General features: G+C 39.8%; 2 protein-coding genes across 3 annotated transcripts in view; one reads left to right on the forward strand and one right to left on the reverse strand.

The window, feature by feature from the left end:
- Positions 1-19,366, reverse strand: part of BASP1 (brain abundant membrane attached signal protein 1) — a 267,975-nt gene that overhangs the window by 225,916 nt on the left and 22,693 nt on the right. The gene's annotated exons all lie outside the window — the stretch shown is intronic.
- RETREG1 (reticulophagy regulator 1) overlaps positions 1-19,366 on the forward strand; it is a 49,465-nt gene that overhangs the window by 20,600 nt on the left and 9,499 nt on the right. Inside the window, exon 1 of one of the 2 annotated variants that reach the window (XM_053466317.1) lies at positions 13,784-14,013. The exons of the other annotated variant lie outside the window; for it this stretch is intronic. Coding sequence (XP_053322292.1) covers positions 13,979-14,013 — 35 coding nt within the window. The 5' untranslated portion in view covers positions 13,784-13,978. Of the gene's footprint in view, positions 1-13,783; positions 14,014-19,366 lie in introns of those variants that run through there. 2 annotated transcript variants of the gene reach the window in all.

Genomic DNA, 19,366 nt, shown 5'->3' on the forward strand with positions numbered 1-19,366 from the left:
GCAAGTCAGATTGTTAGCCTTCAGCACAGTCATTTTGATCTCTGTGTTGGAATAGTGCCAGACAATGTTAATCCCTATCACTTTCTGTTTCCTTTAATAATTCACCTGTAACTAGCTATAACTATCCCTAAGCTAGCCACATAATTCACTATAATTTCTATGTTGCCATTTGGAGAAAAAAGGGGAGACCAATGAGGCAGCATTCCCAAGAGGTTTCCAGGCATTACCATAAAACATAATTCAAGTGGAGCATAAAGGAGAACTCCACCAGTGAGGTCATTTTGGGAAAATTGCCTGTCCCAAGTCAACCCTAGCAACCCAACCCTGTAAAAATCAGCTTGGTACAGAAATGTTAACAAAGATAACAGAGACTTTTAGCCATTAAGAAGAAGGATTTTCAAGTCGTAAACACATGGTGCTTAGTAGTGAAAGCAACAAAAAAGCAGCTAAGCTGACGACCCTTTTCCTACCAGGAGGATTGACATTGGCACATGGAACGTGAGGACAAAGAATGAGTTTGGAAAGACTGCACAAGTTGCAGCAGAGATGAGGAGCAACAACCTGACCCTACTAGGCGTTAGCAAGGCAAGTTGGACGCAACTGGCAGAGGAAACTGATAACAGGAGAACTGTTGCTGTACTCTGGACATGAAGAGAGTGATGCACCCCACACAAGAGTCGGCTTCATCCAGTCCTTGGAGTGGAACTCCTCATTGTACATCAACTTTGTTGACTATGAGAAGGCGTTTGACAGTGTGGATTGAGAGACACCTCTGGAAACTCTATTGACACCACAGCACATTGTTTACCATGATCAAGAATATGACAGATTGTCCTGTAGAGTGATCCATTGAGGACAGCTCACAGACAGCTTCCAAGTGTGAGCCAGAATCAGATAATGGTGCTTGCGGTCACCTTTTCTCTTTCTCCATGCCATTGGATTATGAAGACATCAATGAGCACGGAAATTGAATCAGGTAGACCTTGTGGACCCAGCTTGATGACTTGGACTTTGCCAATGACCTTGTACTCTCTTCGCACAGCAAGCAGCAGATGCAAGAGAAGACCAATATAGCTGCAGCCAGATAATTACAGGTAGGTATCAACATCCACAACATCAATGACCCAGTCACATTGAATGGAAGCCAGCTGGAAGAAGTGCAGTCCTTCACCTACCTGGGCAGCATCATTGACTCCCATAGTGGCACAGTCAAGTTAATATTTTTAACATGCCACAGGGCCGTTTTTATTCATAATACATTTTTTTCATTGCATGCAATGGCCCCCTTTCTATTTGACAAGGTAATAAGAAAACAATTAGGATTTCTTCTAGTATATGCAGTCTCTAGATGAATGCCCGGTTTACATTCTTTCATATATATACTTTTAAACTACTTTCTTTGTCCTTGTATGTCCTTGTGTACTGTTTTTTTTAGACATTAAAGTTCATATAGGTTCATATTCTCTCCTGTAACATAAATTAGCCATATATTTATATTATTGTACATGAATGTTCAAGTTAGTGACGTAAGATGTGTTTATAGCTTATAAGTCAGAGTACACATGAGAGATTGCTATTCGCAGTAACTCTGTGGGCTATCCTGGGTAAACCAAATAAATAGAACACCTTGCCAAAGTATTCACCTCCCTTGACATTTTTCCTATTTTGTTGCATTACAACCTGGAATTAAAATGGGCTTTTATTTGGATTTCATGTAATGGGCATACACAAAATAGTCCAAATCGGTGAAGTGAAATGAAGAAAATATCTTTTTAAAGAGAATTAAAAAAGAAAATAGGAAAAGTGTACTCACCCCCTTTGCTCTGAAGCCCCTAAATTACATCCAGTGCAACCAGTCATCAGAAATCACTTAATTAGTTCACTTAATAAAGTCCACCTGCGTGGAGTGTAAGTGTCATATGATCTGTCACATGATCTCAGTATATATACAACTGTTCTGAAAGGCCCCAGAGTCTCCAAGACCACTGAGGAAGGGGCACCACCAACCAAGCAGAACCATGAAGACCAAGGAGCTCTCCAAACAGGCCAGGGACAAAGTTGTGGAGAAATACAGATCAGGGTTGGGTTATAAAAAAAATCTGAAACTTTAAACATCCCACAGAGCACCATTAAATCCCTTTTTAAGAAATGGAATGAATATCGCAACAAACCTGCCAAGAGAGGGCCGCCCACGAAAACTCACAGACCAGGCAAGGAGGGGATTGACAAAAGAGGCAACAGAGAGATCAAAGATAACGCTGAAGGAGCTGGAAAGCTTGACAGTGGAGACTAGAGTATCTGTTCATAGGACCACTTTAAGCCACACACGCCACAGAACTGGGCTTTATGGAAGAGTGGCCAGATAATAAAGCAAACATGTTTACTATTCGCCAAAAGACATGTGGGAGACCCACGAACATATGGAAGAAGGTGCCCTGTCCAGATGAGACTAAAATTGAGATTTTGGCCATCAAGGAAAACACTATGTCTTGTGCAAACCCAACACCTCCCATCACCCCTAGAACACTGTGGTGGCAGCATCATGCTGTGGGGATGTTTTTCATCAGCAGGAACTGAGAAACTGGTCAGGATTGAAGGAGTGATGGATAGCACTAAATACAGGAATTTAAAGACATAAAATGATTTAACAAAGAACTGGAGAGAAGTTTATTTCACAGGTAAAGAAATGTTAGAACTATACATTATAAACTAAAACTAGATAGTGAGAGGTTTAGATGTAATATAAGGAATTTTATCTTTACTGCGAGGGTGGTAGATAAGTTGAACAGCCTCCCATCAGAAGTGGCAGGGACATAAAGCTATCCTGAATCTAGACTGTAAACTTATGAGCAGGCCCTCTACCTAATGGATAGTTTTGTCTTAGTCTGTCTATTCTAATGTAAATTGTTGGCTCAATATAAATAAAAGATAATAATACTCTAGGACAGGGGTCCAACATGCGGCCCGCGGGCTAAATGCGGCCTGCGAGAACTCGAGGTGCGGCCCGCGTAAGATCGGCAGCCAGGGCAAACTATCTTACGCGGGCCGCACCTCAAGCCCTGCTACAACAAGAGCCCTGCTATAACAAGAGCCCTGCTACTTACCTGTGGGAGGGTCTTTTGTACTGCACAGAGGAAGTGGAACCCAGCAGAGTTCACGTGACATCACATCACATCACATCCTGCTTCCTCTGTGCAGTACCAGAGAACGCAGAGGGAGGCCGCGCCCCCTGCTGAAGTCTGTGAGCGGCATCGAGGAGCTTCAGTGCAGGTAAGGGGGTGGGGAGGGTGTTTGAATGAGTATGCGTGATTGAGGGAATGAATCTGTGAATGAATGAGTATATGAATGAATGAGTGTGTGTGTGTGATAGCATGGATGTGTAAGTGCTGGAACCTAGGCATGATGGGACTGTGATTGCTGTTAGCAATCACACTCCTATCATGCCAAGTCAGCCAGTACATGCTGAAACCTAGCTAGCTGCCCCCCTTGTGTATTGATGCTGCCAGCTGTATGGGGTCTGCACATCACTTACAGCCACCCTGTACCAGCATGTACTGGCTGACTTGGCATGATAGGAGTGTGATTGTTAACAGCAATCACAGTCCCATCATGCCTAGGTACCAGCATTTACTGGTTGGATGTGTAAGTGCTGGAACCTAGGCATGATGGGACTGTGATTGCTGTTAGCAATCACACTCCTATCATGCAAAGTCATATTGCTAATTCTTTTGCCCAATTGTGGTGTTACCTACTTTTATTAAAAATGTGAGTTTTTATTATTATTTTTAAAGGTGGGGGGTTTTGGCTAAGTGAACCATGAATGTTTTGGTCCGGAATTTTCATTTTGGTGCATCCCTAGAATAAATTTTTAATTATCCTGAATTTGTAGTCACAAAGCTTTCTAGGCCCAGAAATCAGTGAGAGGAAAAGTAAAAGTTTAGTGCCATTTACTTTATTTTAATCTGCATATCTTATTAAAGGCCATATTTTCTCACAGTGAAAAATGAGTGCGGCCCGCGCACGTATACAATTCTGATGAAGTGGCCCACTGCAGAAAAAACTTGGACACCCCTGCTCTAGGACAAGACCAAGGACTGATTTAGGTCTGAGTGTTTACATTAGGAAAAAAGAGCAGACTAGATGAGCCGATTGGTTCGTATTTGCTGTCAAATTCTTTGTTTCTATGTTCTATAAACACAAGTTTTATTACTTAACACATGGTCACGACTGAGTTGCAATTTAATAAGGGCAGGATAGATGTGACTTGGGTGAAGATTCCTCAAACCTCATGGAAGCCTCTGGCCAAAGCACACCTTTTGGCACAGTAGTGTCTGCTCATTACTAAAGAAGTAATAAAAACCTGCAGGGACCAACTCGAATTTTTAGGAAAAAGGAGCTTTTTTAGTAGCCCTGTGTTTATATTGTGTAGCGATACCCTGCTTCGTATTTGTCTCCCGTTGCTGCATTCCATCTCTTGCTTGTAGAATATTGCTTGGATACAGATGGAAAGTAATATGTCAATAGCATGCAACTGGATTAGCTTCATACAGTTTATTTTTATACTCTGGTGTTAGGAATCACAAAGTCAAATGTTAGAAAGTGCAGACACCAAACTCTGATTAATAGCACCATTGCTACAAGTGCTTTTTAATGTTGTGACGCTCATGCTGGGGACTTTTCAGTAATGATTTTTCTAACATTGCATTGGAACAGTAAACCGTGGCATCTTTGTAGGGAATGGGTGATCATGCCTATACAGTGACTGCTATATTTGTTAGCTATTTTTATCCCATGAAAGGTCATATTTTAAAGAAGGCATCCAAGATGAAAGGCCAGCAGGGCACCTGGTATTAGAATATCCCAGACTAATGCTTTCCTAAGGCTTCCTCACATATTAATTCACCACAACAAAATTGTTCTCCATCACATGCAATCCAGGACATTCAATGAATAATGTAAATACGCTGAATGTGCAATGTCTTAGGTATGGCTGGGCCCAGGGCCTTATTATTATTAAAGATATATGGAGGCTGTCATGGCTAGAAACATATTTCTGTAGCATAAATGGGCCTGGTTATAAGAGAGATCTTTTATATCTCCATCAATCCAGGGGAGGACTGGCACCTTCAGGCATGTAAATCCAGGTGTAATGGTATGCCAACATTCCTTCATTGTAAAGAACACTAAGACACACTAATGCTACACCAGCTTATACATAAATAAAATTGCTAACAAACACACATAGTCTCTCTATATACATACTCACTTAACCTATGGAGTGCCTGAGCCTGTCTTCAAAGCAGCTTGCACCCCTGCTAACACAGGGTCATGTGTAACATTGCATTATCTGACTCCAGACCAATTTATAATGCCACCAGCTAATGAGGATGTGGCTGACCAGGATGCTGATAACCCAGAGCACCGTGTAACCAAGGCACCCAGAACTGAGATACCCAGCAAGGTCACATAATGTGTGTTACGTGACCCTGCGGTAGTAGGGTGGCAACAACTTGTACTCTCTGTGCGAGGTAAGATGGATGGAGAGGTTGCAAGCTGCACTGATGATGGGAGAGGGAGTGAGAGTATGTATGCATGCACGCATGTAATTATGTATGTGTAAGTGTATGGGGTTAGAGGTTGTGTATATTAGTGGTGTTAGTATGAGTGTGCGTGTTAATATTTGGTGTCAGCATACATGTGTGGGTGTTAGTACAAGAGTGCTAGAGTGTTAGAGTTTAGCCTTGGGTTAGTGGTGCGAGGGAGGGGATGGAGGAAGATGCGCAGGTGTACAGTGTTAGAGTGAGTAGGTGTTTGCATGTCGGTATATGCGTGGGTTATGGCTGGGGGGAGGGACACAGAAGAAATACCGCTTCCACATATTTGAAGAAGAGCCATTAAAATGTTTTCATCATACATATAAGATGCAGATGTGTATTGGGATGTACATTATGTCACTGCAGTAGGTAACCAGGTCTCATGACTGCTGTAATGAGCTGAAGCTAAAGGAACGACCACCAACTTTTTTATAACTATGATCAGATTATAAATACGTTTTCATAAAAGTATTGTAATGTTTTTTTGTTTTGTTTGATGGAGTGTAAATAGTAGACGTGAATATGCAGGTTGGACATTTAGTCTTTCATGTATTTTATGTTTCCTGCTGCAAACTCACCTCCACTTCCATGTTGCATTTACTTGTAGTTTATGCTATAGACCCAAGCACAGAGTATGAAGCAGTCAAATTCAGTTGTTTGTTGTGACAGTCAATTGTGTGACTTTGAGAAACCATCCATTCACCATGAAACTCAGGATCAATACCCTGTATATATATTCATTGTTGCTGTGTGCACATCGGAACAGTGGAGATCCCCTGAAGAGAATAACATCTCAATTCGCTGAAAATATTTTATTTATAAAAAAAATTTAGCATATAAAATGCACCGGTTTATCATTTTTAAAGGGGCAGTAAGGCTCACATCTAGGCATAAGTAAGGCGTGCACAGGCATTGGGGGCACACACTTGTATATTGCTTTTTACCTTAGCGTTAAGGTTATCTTTCTGGCACAAAAGCCTGGTAACCAAGGCCAAGCGGCCATGTAGTTTTGCCGCTTTTTAGCCTTTCTTATAGAATGCTGCAGTAACATATAGTAACATATAGTTTACTGCTTGCAAAGTTGTCCTCATTGTTAAAAGGCTATAGAGCGGCCGTGCGTGCTAGTGTGTGCTTCAAGGATCTGTGCAAATATCCGGGTTACTGTGTCACAAGGAGGTGTGCATCCTAAGCTTGTCAATGATTGGTCACTGAACTCCAATGGAATGTTCTCTTTCCTTGATAGCTTATCAAAGCATGCAAACAAATCAACAAAATAACATGTTTTTTTCCCCAGCTTTATTGACAACCACAAGGTGTATTCAGTACAGGTAATCTTTCAGTGCTGTGAGAACTTGATCTTTGGTTTTAAAAAAGAGCTTCTAAATTCAGTGTTGCTGGTTGTATATTAAATTGCCGCTCACTGTTGATTCTATGAAGTAAAACTTAGTTAAATATTAATAACTATTCTGTCTCCCGTAAAATGTCCATGCAATGTGGTTCATTTATTTACTGTGCTTTTTAAATAGCCAATCACAGCAAGTGTATCCTGTAAGAACCATTGAGAAGCCCCTGTATAATCTATAGGCTTCTAATTTACTTACGTGTTATTAATGGCCAGTTCAGCCCCAAGATGAGGGGTTCAGTTGCCCACTGCAACCCATCTGGGAACTCACAGTTTAGTGAATAAACCCTTTGCAGAAGTATCAGCTATCATTTATTAAACCACAGATACCAAGGATACATTTTAACAAAGTCTAGGATTTCTAAGGAAGAGCATATATATAATTTCATATATTTGGGGACCCCAGGTTGCTTTTATTACCCCCAACTCAGGTTATTTAACAGATGGGTTTTATTATTATTATTGTAAATGTAAATAGTGGAAGATCCACAAGAGGTGATGAATACCTGGGAGAACTCAGGACTTTTTTCAACCTTACTAATTATTATTGCAAATATCTGAAAACTGTGATATGGTGGTATGAGTTTTTTTTTAAAGCATGTTTTTATAAGCTATGGTTTAATATTAAGGGTTTTTTGGTACCAAACTTTAGTATCTGTTCTGCACTTAATTTTGTTTAACATTTCAGCATAGACTACATACAGTAGCCGAGTAATTACATTTATTTATAGTTTTTAATTAACCATAATGATAATTAACATGTTTGGGAATTAAGCCAAATGTATGCCATTTGAGTAGATTCCTGGCTGAAATATAGAAACTTGCAATATGATGAGCTGATTCTGTCTTGTGTAGGATAAAGAATCACAATGTTGCATTTTCTTAAAATAATATGTTTTTATTTTTTTAGTTCAGTCCAAAAACACAGGTAACTGAGTCTCAACTCACAGATTTCACATTCTATCCCATGGAGGTTGCATGTTGCCTTGTGAGTGCCCCCTCATAGTAAAACACATACATACTAAATACATAATAATAATAATAAAACCCATCTGTTAAATAACCTGAGTTGGGGGTAATAAAAGCAACCTGGGGTCCCCAAATATATGAAATTATATATATGACCATATACCAAAGGGATAAGATTTTTTTGTTACAAAAATCTTTAAAAAGGCAAGGACTCCATTACATGCCCCTCCCCTCCATTAATCTATGCCCTGTGGGATGAAAGGAGTAACAATGTTTTAATAAAATAAATTAAATATTTTTAAAAACCTACCTACCTCTGTATCTGAGTTCTTATGTGGGGGAAATAAGGTCCATCCAATAAATCTCCAGGATCCCTCCTTTACACTCTTTACACTTCCTCCCTTGGTAAACTAATTCCATCCTTTGGCTTTTAGTACCACCTTTATGCCGGTGACACAGCAGCCATTTTAGAATGGCCCTAAAAGAGGGTCTTTCAAATTAGCATTAGTTAATTATAGCTAGTTGTAGTTTATACCATCACTGGGATACTTCCAGCCTACCACTAAATATAGAAAGATACTACATAGGTTATTCAAATAAATATATATTTCTAGTGAAATGACATACAATTCATCCATTTCAGTGTTAGCAGCAAATTCTCCAGAATCTATAAGAAACCATATTAGTGAGTTGTGAAAGCCCTTGCTACACAGTATTTACTAATGTGTTGAACCCTGTGAAGCGATACACCATATGGATGAGCCTTGTGACAGTCTGTGTCAAGCTGTTCCCAGAAGCTGTTTATGTTCTGTGCACGGCATCCTCTAGAAAAATGTCACAGAACTTAGAGGTTACCAAATATTATTTTTATTTTTAAAATACCCTCCATTGTTATTTGCTGTTTTTCTGGTGCCAAATATTTTTTAATAATAATAATGTTTTTAGAAACCTTAACCCCTTAATGACAAAGCCCGTACATGTACATTTTGATATGGGCCTACTTTTGGTGGCTAGTGGGGGCCTATGATGTGTGCCACTGTAGCTGGTGTATGTTAGTATGGTGAGTTCCTATACAGCCTTTGTTGGTGTGTGATGTGGAATCTCATGATATGATGTCATATCCCAATCTTCCTACTCAAAAAGGTGAGCAAAGGCTGTATAGGAGTGTAGTATGCTGATATTTGCAGGATAAAGTGGCACTGATCATGGATCCCAACTAGTCATCAGGGAAGATCCCAATTGTGCTCTCCAATAAGGTAGAAATGTTCCTTCTGAATGGACAATTTTGTTGGTAATAGCACCACTTTTAAAAGTTTGTTATAGAATTGCTCACAATAAATAAGCTGAACTATATAAAAGTATGACATGTAGCACTACCTATTTAACAAACCACCATTCTGGTAGAAAGAAGGTAATGTAGACCTACCAATGTAATGCTGAACAACAGAAACAGGTGATTATTAGTGTAAATGTTATTGAATGAACCTCAAATCCCATGCAAATGTTGATGCAGGTAAAGTGGAATTGAGCATTTCTATTGTGTGGGACGCAGAATCACAATTATGCAGGTAGCTGACGCTAGTTATTTAGTAACACCATTTACTTTTTCTGTGGGAGCTGTGTTTGTCAAAAATACTATGGTGCCTTAACAAGAGTACAAGAGTTAATATTATTCATGTTTGTCTGTGGTATACAAAATCTTTATAAATGATTCATAAAAATCACATAGGTTGTGGCACGTTTATCCAAGCTTGGGTTTATCTGTAGAGGTAGAAAAAAATTAACTCAGGAAAAGGCAACGAAAATCTAGATTCTAGGCAGTATTCAAATATTACAGAACATGTAGTGTAGTTCCCAATGACCTCATCAATCAGACCTCATCAGATTTTTCTGAAGTTGTTTTAAAGGTAATATAAGTAATGTTTCTTTCATTTGTCAAGGTGGTTGCAATAGTAACTAAGTTATTGTATTACAATAGTAGTTTTGTTAAGAGCTTCCAAAGTTCATTGTGTTCTGTCTGATTGATTGCGCTGGTAACGTCTGTGATCATTGCTTTTGGTGCTTCACTTTCTCATTCTTGCCCTTCTCCATTTCCTTTTTATGGCTTTAGAGCATTTTCTCCTTCAGGTTAATTTACTTCTACAAATTTCCTTCTTAATGGCTGGCAATAGAACATTTTATTCTTTACATTAATTTACTATTTATTCCTTTAATTTGACCTTTTTATATTGTCTGTGTAACGGAGCTGGATAGTCTGACCGACTACCTCTGCTGACTTGTGCTCCCTTAGCCTGGGACACCACACTCTTTCCCCGGTTTCCCAGTCACTAGCTGAGACTCACTGTAGGGTATAAACCAAAACGAAGACTGATTTATTTTAGACACACATGGCTGGAAATATCCAGCAAAACAACATTAACATAAATCAAGATATTGGGATACAAACCGCTCCCTTAATCTGCCACCCAGAGACAACAGGGGCAGTAACAGGATTAACTATACAATAGGGTCCCAACCTCCACTATCACTGGCCAAAACCAGTTCCAGGGATGGCTGGGGTAAATGTCTGTAGTGGTGGAACTGGGGGAAGGGGGGGCAACATAGTAGTGCACCATGGGGTGAGGGGTGTCTGATATTAAAGTAAAACTATGGCTGTCACTCCCTGCTTGCAGATCCTAGCTGTCTGCCAGGGATAATCCCCTCAGCAAGTGATGAGATGATATACTTCTGGGGGTAGCCACAGAAGTATCTACAAAGCCAGGGCCCATAGTCAATAGGGAGGAGGCTTGCAGTCAGGCCTCTCCAGGGGCCCCGGTGATGGGGGGTTCCGTCACAGTCTGTATTATCTCCGTATAGGATCCCTATATTTTGAACTTTACCATCGGCTTGGGATATTACGCTCAGTATTACCCCCCAAGATGTCTCAAGGTTTCCATGATTCAGCAATGGGTTGCTGATGTGCCACACAATCCTGGTAGCTCAGAAGCCAAGGGGTTTTTGGATAGAGCTAAACCTATCCAAACTCCAGCATTCCCAATACAAAGACTATGTGACTTGCTCAGGCAAAAACAGACAGCTTTATGTAGCTTGCTCTAAGGAATTTTCAGATTTCTGTTGAGTTCCATATTCTTGATTCTAACAAAACTTCCCTATCCACAGTTTTTAAACTTTCTTGAATCACTGCTGTTGTCATAAAGGTGTTCATAAGTGCTAACTAGCTAAGCAAGTGTAAGCTTTAGGACAATAACAGATTACTCTTACATCTTTACCTGTAGTCTCTTTAAGTCCTCTCAGTTTCTACAGTCCCTTTTAGAAGAAAGATTAATGTTTACGTCATTGTTGGTTGCTCATGCTATTTAAGTAGGATTAGCAGATGCCTTATGCTAGACCACAATTGTTTTACCATGTTTCTTCTGAGAAACACGTCTGCTAATCACATGAGAGTAGCTCACAGATATTTAAGAGCCATATTTATAATGATCATTATCGGAAGTGCTAGTTGCATATTCACATCACAAATTATCATTTTTTTATTCAATAGTCTTGATTTGAAGATAGCTGTAACTCTTACATTTACTGACACACAACCACAATAGCACAACCCTCAATACAAACTATTCTGGATGCATGGCGGGAACACCCAAAGCCTGCCAAGGCATTTCCTCCATAATCTGAACCTGTTTGTCATGTGGCTCTGGAAAGCGACAGAGTTCTCACATGACAGACTGTTAACAGGGATGGCTGAGGCAGCTGCTGCCAGTTTATTCCATAGACATGCACTCTGTCTGTTCCTGTGACAAGCTGTTGGTACATCGCATTAAAAACTCTTGACCTATGCCCTGCCTCTCCTCCTAAATCTGTCTTCTGTGCTTCTAAAAAGTCTTCTGTGCTGGCTGGATTTTTACTGTTGATTTAAACAGACATAATGCCTTCCCTACGCAGCATATCAAATTTGTAGAGGAAATGGTCGCCTAATTCCACCAATCAGCTGGCACTCTTGTACAGTGAAACAATAATGTGACACACATCAATATATATCATATCTATTTTTATATAACATTTAAGCACAAAAACACACTCAAATGTACTAATTCATCTAGTGTTTTATCTTGTATCCCCATATCTTCCAAGTCACATACCAAGATATTATGGACATTGCTATGTTTCCAACATTGTGGGAACAGTTTGGGGAAGGCCCTTTTCTATTCCAGCATGACAAAGCAAGGTCCATAAAAAGAGGGTTGCATGAGTTTGGTGTGGAAGAACTTGACTGACTCACACACAGCCCCAACCTCAACCCCATCGAGCACCTTTGGGATGAACTGGAACGGAGATTGCAGGCCAGGCCTTCTCATCCAACATCAGTGCCTGACCTCAAAAATGCTGGATGAATGGGTAACAATTCTCACAGAAACAATCCAAAATCTAGTGGAAATCCTTCCTAGAAGAGTGGAAGCTGTTAAAGTTGCAAATGGGAACCAACTACTAATTAATGACTATGTATTTAGGATGCAATGTCATAAAAATCCCTGTTGGTGTACTGGTCAGGTGTCCCAATACTTTTGGAAAATTGGTACAGTTGGCAAGTAATTAAAGAAATCACTGTGGTACTTCGCAGAAGTGGCAAAAATAGTAAAAACCAAAAAGATAGACAGACTATAAGATTAGGCAGAAAGAGCCAAAGCAAGTTATAAGAGCTGCCAAAATGGTCAGAGCTGCGGCAACTGACGTTTAATGTGGATAAATGAAAAATAATACACCTAAGGCATAAAAACCCAAGCAGAGTATATAATATTTGATACTGTCCTAACCTGAACGTGTGAGGAAAGGGATTTAGGGGTAATTATTTCTGAGGATTTAAAGGTAGGAAGATAATGCAATAGAGCAGCAGGAAATTCTAGCAGAATGCTTGGTTGTATAGCGAGAGGTATTAGCAGTAGAATGAGGGAGATACAATAGAAACATTTAAATACTTAAAGATAATCAACATGATGAATGAAGGGAGAGTTTATTTAACAGAATAAATACTACCAGAACAAGTAGACATAATACATATATAGATATATATACAAGTAGGACACATATGGTAGTGGATGCTTGGAATAGTCTTCCAGTGGAGGTGATAGAAGTTAATACAGTGAAGGAGTTTAAAGAAGCATGGGATAGGCATAAGATATGATATAAGGCCAGGGACTAAGGAAAGTATTCAGAGGTTGGGCAGACTGGATGGGCCGAATGGTTCTTACCTGCCATCCCTTTCTATGTTTCTGTAAGTAGTGAGAAGGGAGAAAACTCAAGACAGCAAAAAACAAAAAATATCTCCAAATAATTACACTGATCAAAAAACAAAAGCTATAGGCAGTTTTGATAACTGTATTTAGTTATGCTAAAGCTCTGAATAAAACAGCTTTAGTAACAGGGCTTGTCTTTTAAGGAGCCGTTTCAGCTTCTATGCCAGCAACCTATCAGTGTCCCAAAACTATGAAACACTCCCTAAAAAAGCATGAATAAGGTCACACTCGTCATGAGAACACAAAAAAAGCAAGGGGAGTATGTTTCTTATGCCGCATTAAGTTATAAATACAGCACCTTTGAAGGTTAAGTATGGACGTATTGCAAAAGGTCCAGTTTCCTGTAAGGCTGCCCTGTGTTTTTGTTGCTGTGGTTAGGACATACAGCAGGAACTGTCAAAATAAAAGTAATAAAAGTGGGTGTTGTCTGCTCACACCACTGAATAACATGCCAGCAATGTAGGAGAGAAGCACAGCCCAGGAGACTCGGGTCTGTGCGCTCACTGTGAAGTCTATATATAGAAGCCAATCACTACCGTCCTACCGTGAGCTTCATTCAAGACAAGTTGACACACAGGAGGTTTGTAAACACAGACTTTCTGAGCACCGAGCTTATAGGAGCTGGCCAACTTTTTTTTCCAGTTCTCCTTGTGGTGAAGGTGAAGTTCAAGAGAACCTCTCTGTCCCTGGATTAAACTGGTTGTTCTGGATAACTATAGAACATGGCTGAAGGAGACGACTTTGAACTAGACGAAAGGTACCACCTTCTGCGTATTTCTATTGTTGTTTTTGGTTCTTGGTAAGCTGCGGACATTGGAAAGGCTGTCTTATTGTCTTCCAAGCAATGCTATCTGCAGGCTTAGGTGGTGTGGCAAAGGGTTAACAGCAGTAGAATTTAACCACAGTGACCAACAGCATTTATTTTCTTTAATGCGAAGTCTAAAAAAAGTAATTGGGAAATTGTGGATGTGAAGCAGAAGTATCCGTTTATGATCATCTTCTGTTTGCTTCACGTCATGATTTACAAATGAGGCGTATTTAAACATTGGGTACATACTGAAATTTGATGGAGCCACACACAACTTCTGCAAAATATTCTTGTTTTGCTCGTACTCCATTCTTAACCTTTCTAAACACCCTTCATATAGACTTCTCTAACCTATGGACAAATTTACATCAACCAGAACCCTCCTATGGTTGTACTGGATTTTTGGATATTCTTGTAAACATTGTTGGATACATTGTAAGCATTAATGCTTTATCCCTAGTTTAATTATGCAAGGTATTCTTATGTGTATTTAATTAAATATGCTGATAACATTTACGCACACCCTCGCTTCATTGTGTTTTTAATCATTACAATAAATCCCCCGCATAGCTAGAGTCAACACTGATGTAACTCCAGACAGCGCAGCGCAACTAGTTCACTTCATCTCCTCTCAGTACTTTGTGTACTTACTATGAACTCTGTGTCCCCTCAAACTCTCCATGGAAGCAATATGCCATATTAAATGAGGGCATCTAGATCAGAAGGAATAACTCTGTTGGTCTTACATTAGTGTGTAGCTTATACTGAACACTTAATATAGGGCGTAATGTTTTGTTCCTAATCTCTCCTCCACTTTCCCTCTGTCCTTTCAATTTGGTATGCATTATACCTGCTAACCCTGTCCCTTCCTTTCTGTATCTGTCCTTGTAACATTATCCGTACCACCTTAATACCATCGCACTACTGGCTGCCAGCAGAGAACTTCTCCTGGAAAGTTCCCAGTTTATATCTGCATGTAAAAAAATCACAAATGAGTGCCTAGGTCTCTTCTTATGTATGAATATATCTGCTCTATTTATAGAACCCTAAAAATGAGTACTGTGTAATAGTCACTTTCAACCAAGAGATAAAGCTCCACATATTGTGGCATTTGCCTTTTTTGTAAATCCAGATCTTACCAATGTTAAAAAGTACAGTAGCTATCCATTTATTGATGAACTGCCTCCAATGGGGCTTGTCAAACTAATACCTGGAAGATGCAGTTTGACAAAAGCCATTGGCCCTCAAGTAGACCTTGACCTTGTTCCACAGTCAGAAAATTATAGGTGATTTCCAGCTGTTATACGGTATGCACTTGAATATATATGATACCTAAGTGCCACCTTATATCATATACCATTCTTGATGACCACTATTGATTTTCAGGCGCTGTTCCATGTATCTGTCCTCTTGCCCTACATTTGTGAGCAGTGGGGATCCCCTGGTCCCCCCAATGGACAGTAAAATCAATTGCCTCTGATGTTGCATTGCAGGTCCCATGCAGCCTCCCCCAGATGCTCTGCATCTGAGTACCGCTAGTTGGCTCTTTGGGTAAGGTGGAAACCCTCCTAACCCTGCCCAATCCTGTCTCTGGCCCGACCCTTTCCTTGTTTCTAATAGAGGTTTGGGAATTTGATATGAGTCATCTTTCTTACATTGCATTTAGTTAGAAAACCAAAGTAAACAGAGTAGGAAAAACAATGCTTTTAAGAGCAGAACCCTTCCCAGTTTATGAGTTCTGCAGAATATGTTGACTAAACAAACCAATGATAATAATACAACTTTTTTTTAGCTTATTCACACATACTTTGAGGGGAATGGATGATACCCAATGATCAATTTAATACAATTTAACACACTGATTCACATACACACTGATTCACATATACTATTATATATTAATTATTAGGAAGCCTTGGAAACCATGTTAATTTCAGATTTAATAATATACATACAATCATTACCCAGGCATGAGAAGATTCAGAGTGTTAACCCCTCTATTACCCAGGCATGAGCAGATTCAGAGAATTAACTCCTCTTTTACCAGACATCACACACACAGTCACACAAACAGACAAACACGTCACATACATACCTGGTGCTGGCTGCAGCTTACACTGAGGTTGGTGTGAAGGAGGGACTCTGCTGATTGGCTGAGACCTCCTTCACTCAAACTTCTAATTCTGGGACAATGCATTGTCCCGGATTGAGGCTGACTGGGACCCGGGACATGTGGTCACCATAGTTCAACTGCATTTCTGTGCAAGCTGTGAAGTCGAAGGCCATGCAACCATTCTTAAAGTGGAAGTCCCGTGTTTTTGTTTGGGTATTACCTGCAGTTCTGCATAGTTATCTAGTTTCTACATTGAAGGGAAGAACACTTTATTTTATGTAATATAAACCTCCTTTATCTTTATTTGGGGTGACTTTCCATGAGCGTTTAGTGCTAATGTTCTGCACAGATATATTGGAGTCATTTCTTTTATAGACTTTTGTTTTGTTTTAGTTATTGAAACTGAGTCCTTCTATTATTGACCACAAGAACGTTTAATATTGTGTCACAGTGTTTGTCTAGTCTAGTTGCCTATGATAACATAACTAGAACATATTCATATCACCAATATGCAGTTTTCTAAAATGAATATAGTATGTGAACTCTAGAATTGTTTTAAAACAGTTTAACCACTTGTTTTTATTGTGGTACTATCTATAACATGGCTAATATGGACCCACTCTACCATTGAGCCAATGAATTTTATTTGTTTATGATAAACCATGTTGTGTAAATAATTAAAACACAATAGCCCTGGTGGCTTCAAAGAATGTACCTGGAATGGCTTGTTTATGACAAAAAAGTATATAATTGACAGCTAAGCAAAACAGAAATGTTTCTTCTTGTCTAAACACCCACAGATAGAGTTACATTGTTTATTGTCGCCTGTATGTAAAATAGTTGCTGTAAATTCATATACAGCACACATATTTTCCATATATAGGGACACTGGGTCCAGGGCTGCCATCGGGGGGTTACTACCGATACATATGTACCGGGCCCGGCCTCCCTGCTTTCTTGGCTATAGTGTCTCCACAACCGTGCGGTCATGTAATGTTATGTGGCCTTGTGTTAGTAGAGACACTTGTGTAAAGAAGGCCACCTGGGCCCCTAGGACCAGCTCCAACAACGACCCTCAGACGTACTGCCACGCTTCCTTAGCCCCAACATGCTGAGTGTAATGCTGAGTCTCAGTGTCGGAATACGACGTCATTTCCCAGTGCTGACGTATCTTGTAAGGACCGTGAGGGATCAGGGTCATATTGAGGGATAAGTACATATGTTAGTTTGTTAGTGTGTGTAAATATTTACTGCGTGTGTATAAGAATGTTACTGTATGTATGCAGGTCCTAACCTTACGCCTCGCAGGGGGGGCACCAACATTTTTTGTATTTATATATATTATATATATAATATGCACACGAACTAACTATGCATACTGTAAATACACAAACATATGCACACAAACCCCAACAATATATCGTTTATATATATATGTGTGCATGTATATGAGAGTTGTGTAGCCTGTGTGTGCGTGTGGTGTTGTGTGGGGGTTACTGTATGGCATTTGCATTAGTGTGTATATCAGCATGTAGTGCTAGAGTGTTTGTGTATTGGCTTATGAGGTTAGCATGCCTGCGCATGAGCCTATGGTGTTAGCATTCGTGTGTGTTACTGTTTGGGAGCATATAATGTTACCATGTGTGTCTGTTACGGTATGGTGGTATATAGTGTGTAAGTGTATGGTGTTAGCATGAGTGTGTGTGTGTGTTCGTATTTGGTGTTAGCATGTGTGTGTGTTATTGTGAGTTTGTGAGTCAGCGTATGGCGTTGGAGTGTCAGGGGTCAGCCTATGGTTATTTGTGCCTGGAAGGAGGAGAGGAGGAGCATGAAAAAGAATGTGTGTGTATGTAAGTTTACAGTGTTTGAGTGAGTGGGTGTTAAAGCGAGTTTACGTGTTCATATGTATGCATGTTAGTTATAGGGGCCTAGAATAAATACTCCACCCAGACGGCACTAACCCTAAGCTTGCCCCTGTTCTCATTAGTACCTATTAAACTCAAAAGTATCGCAATTATCTATAAATAATGCATAAAAGTTGAGTGTACATAAGCATTGCCTGATGTGTGTCAGATTATTAACATTTGGAAAAACCTGTTCAGTAATGTGTTGCTCCTGTTTTCATGCTCCCGCGTTAGCAGACAGTTTTTTTTCAGTCCTATTTTTGGTATGTTAACAGGATCCAGCCATCATGATGAAGCAGAGTTATAAATGCATGAATTATTACCAGGCTGTACTGGTCATCTGGCAAACTGGCCAAATACTAGGTGGGCCGCTTACTTCACTGCCAGTCAAAACAGATCTGGTCCTTTAATGTGCAGCTGGTGGCTGGATACGCATGGCCGCACACTATGCAAGTGCAAGAACATGGAGTGCAGCCGTGTGTATCCAGAAGGTGGCTGCAAATATGTAATATAGTGGTCACTGGCCTTAAAGTCTCAGGACCAATTTAAATCCTTATTTGGGCCCTTATTTGTATATACTATACATACTCATAATAATAGGCCCATGTCTATCTCATGGGTAACCAACAGATTAGTGTTTTGGAACTACAACTCATATGATGCTCAGCCAGCCCTCTACAAGAAAACAATTGGCATTTGCTTGCTGAACATTGTGTGATTTTCTTTTCTACAGCACTCGGAGAGCTTTCTGGTGGCTGCTATGTCTCCATTGCAGGACTGATCTTTCATCGTCAGCCTTAGCATTCCCCTCTTACTTGTATTGATGCCTGAGAAAATGTGTACATATTTTTGTATCTGTAAAAACATGTTTTGTATTTGACACCTTGCTAAATAATCGTTTGCTCCTCTCTAGTATCCCCAAAATATAAAATTCTCATGTAAAAATCTAAACCAGCTTTATGTGGAAACTACTTTATACTGACCTGATATCTTCTATTATATTGTAAATGTAATTTCTTTTTATCTATCTGGTATCATCTTATCGCATTTTATCTCTAGAGCACCAGCAGATTCCAAAGCCCTCTGTGTTTTTGTCTGTTTTTTTAAAACTAAGTTCAGCTGTATATCATCCTTTATAGAGTCCAGATCCCTACCATGTAATTCATTGGCCTTCCTATCGGCAAATAGTCATTACACAGAAGGCAAGGTAAACCTGGTTGATTATAGAGACTATGTCTGCAAGATAAATTGATATCTCCAGGCTTTCTCCAGAGCTATAAAGACT

The sequence above is a fragment of the Spea bombifrons genome, chromosome 5, assembly GCF_027358695.1.
Source record: "Spea bombifrons isolate aSpeBom1 chromosome 5, aSpeBom1.2.pri, whole genome shotgun sequence".
NCBI classification, from domain to species: domain Eukaryota; kingdom Metazoa; phylum Chordata; class Amphibia; order Anura; family Pelobatidae; genus Spea; species Spea bombifrons.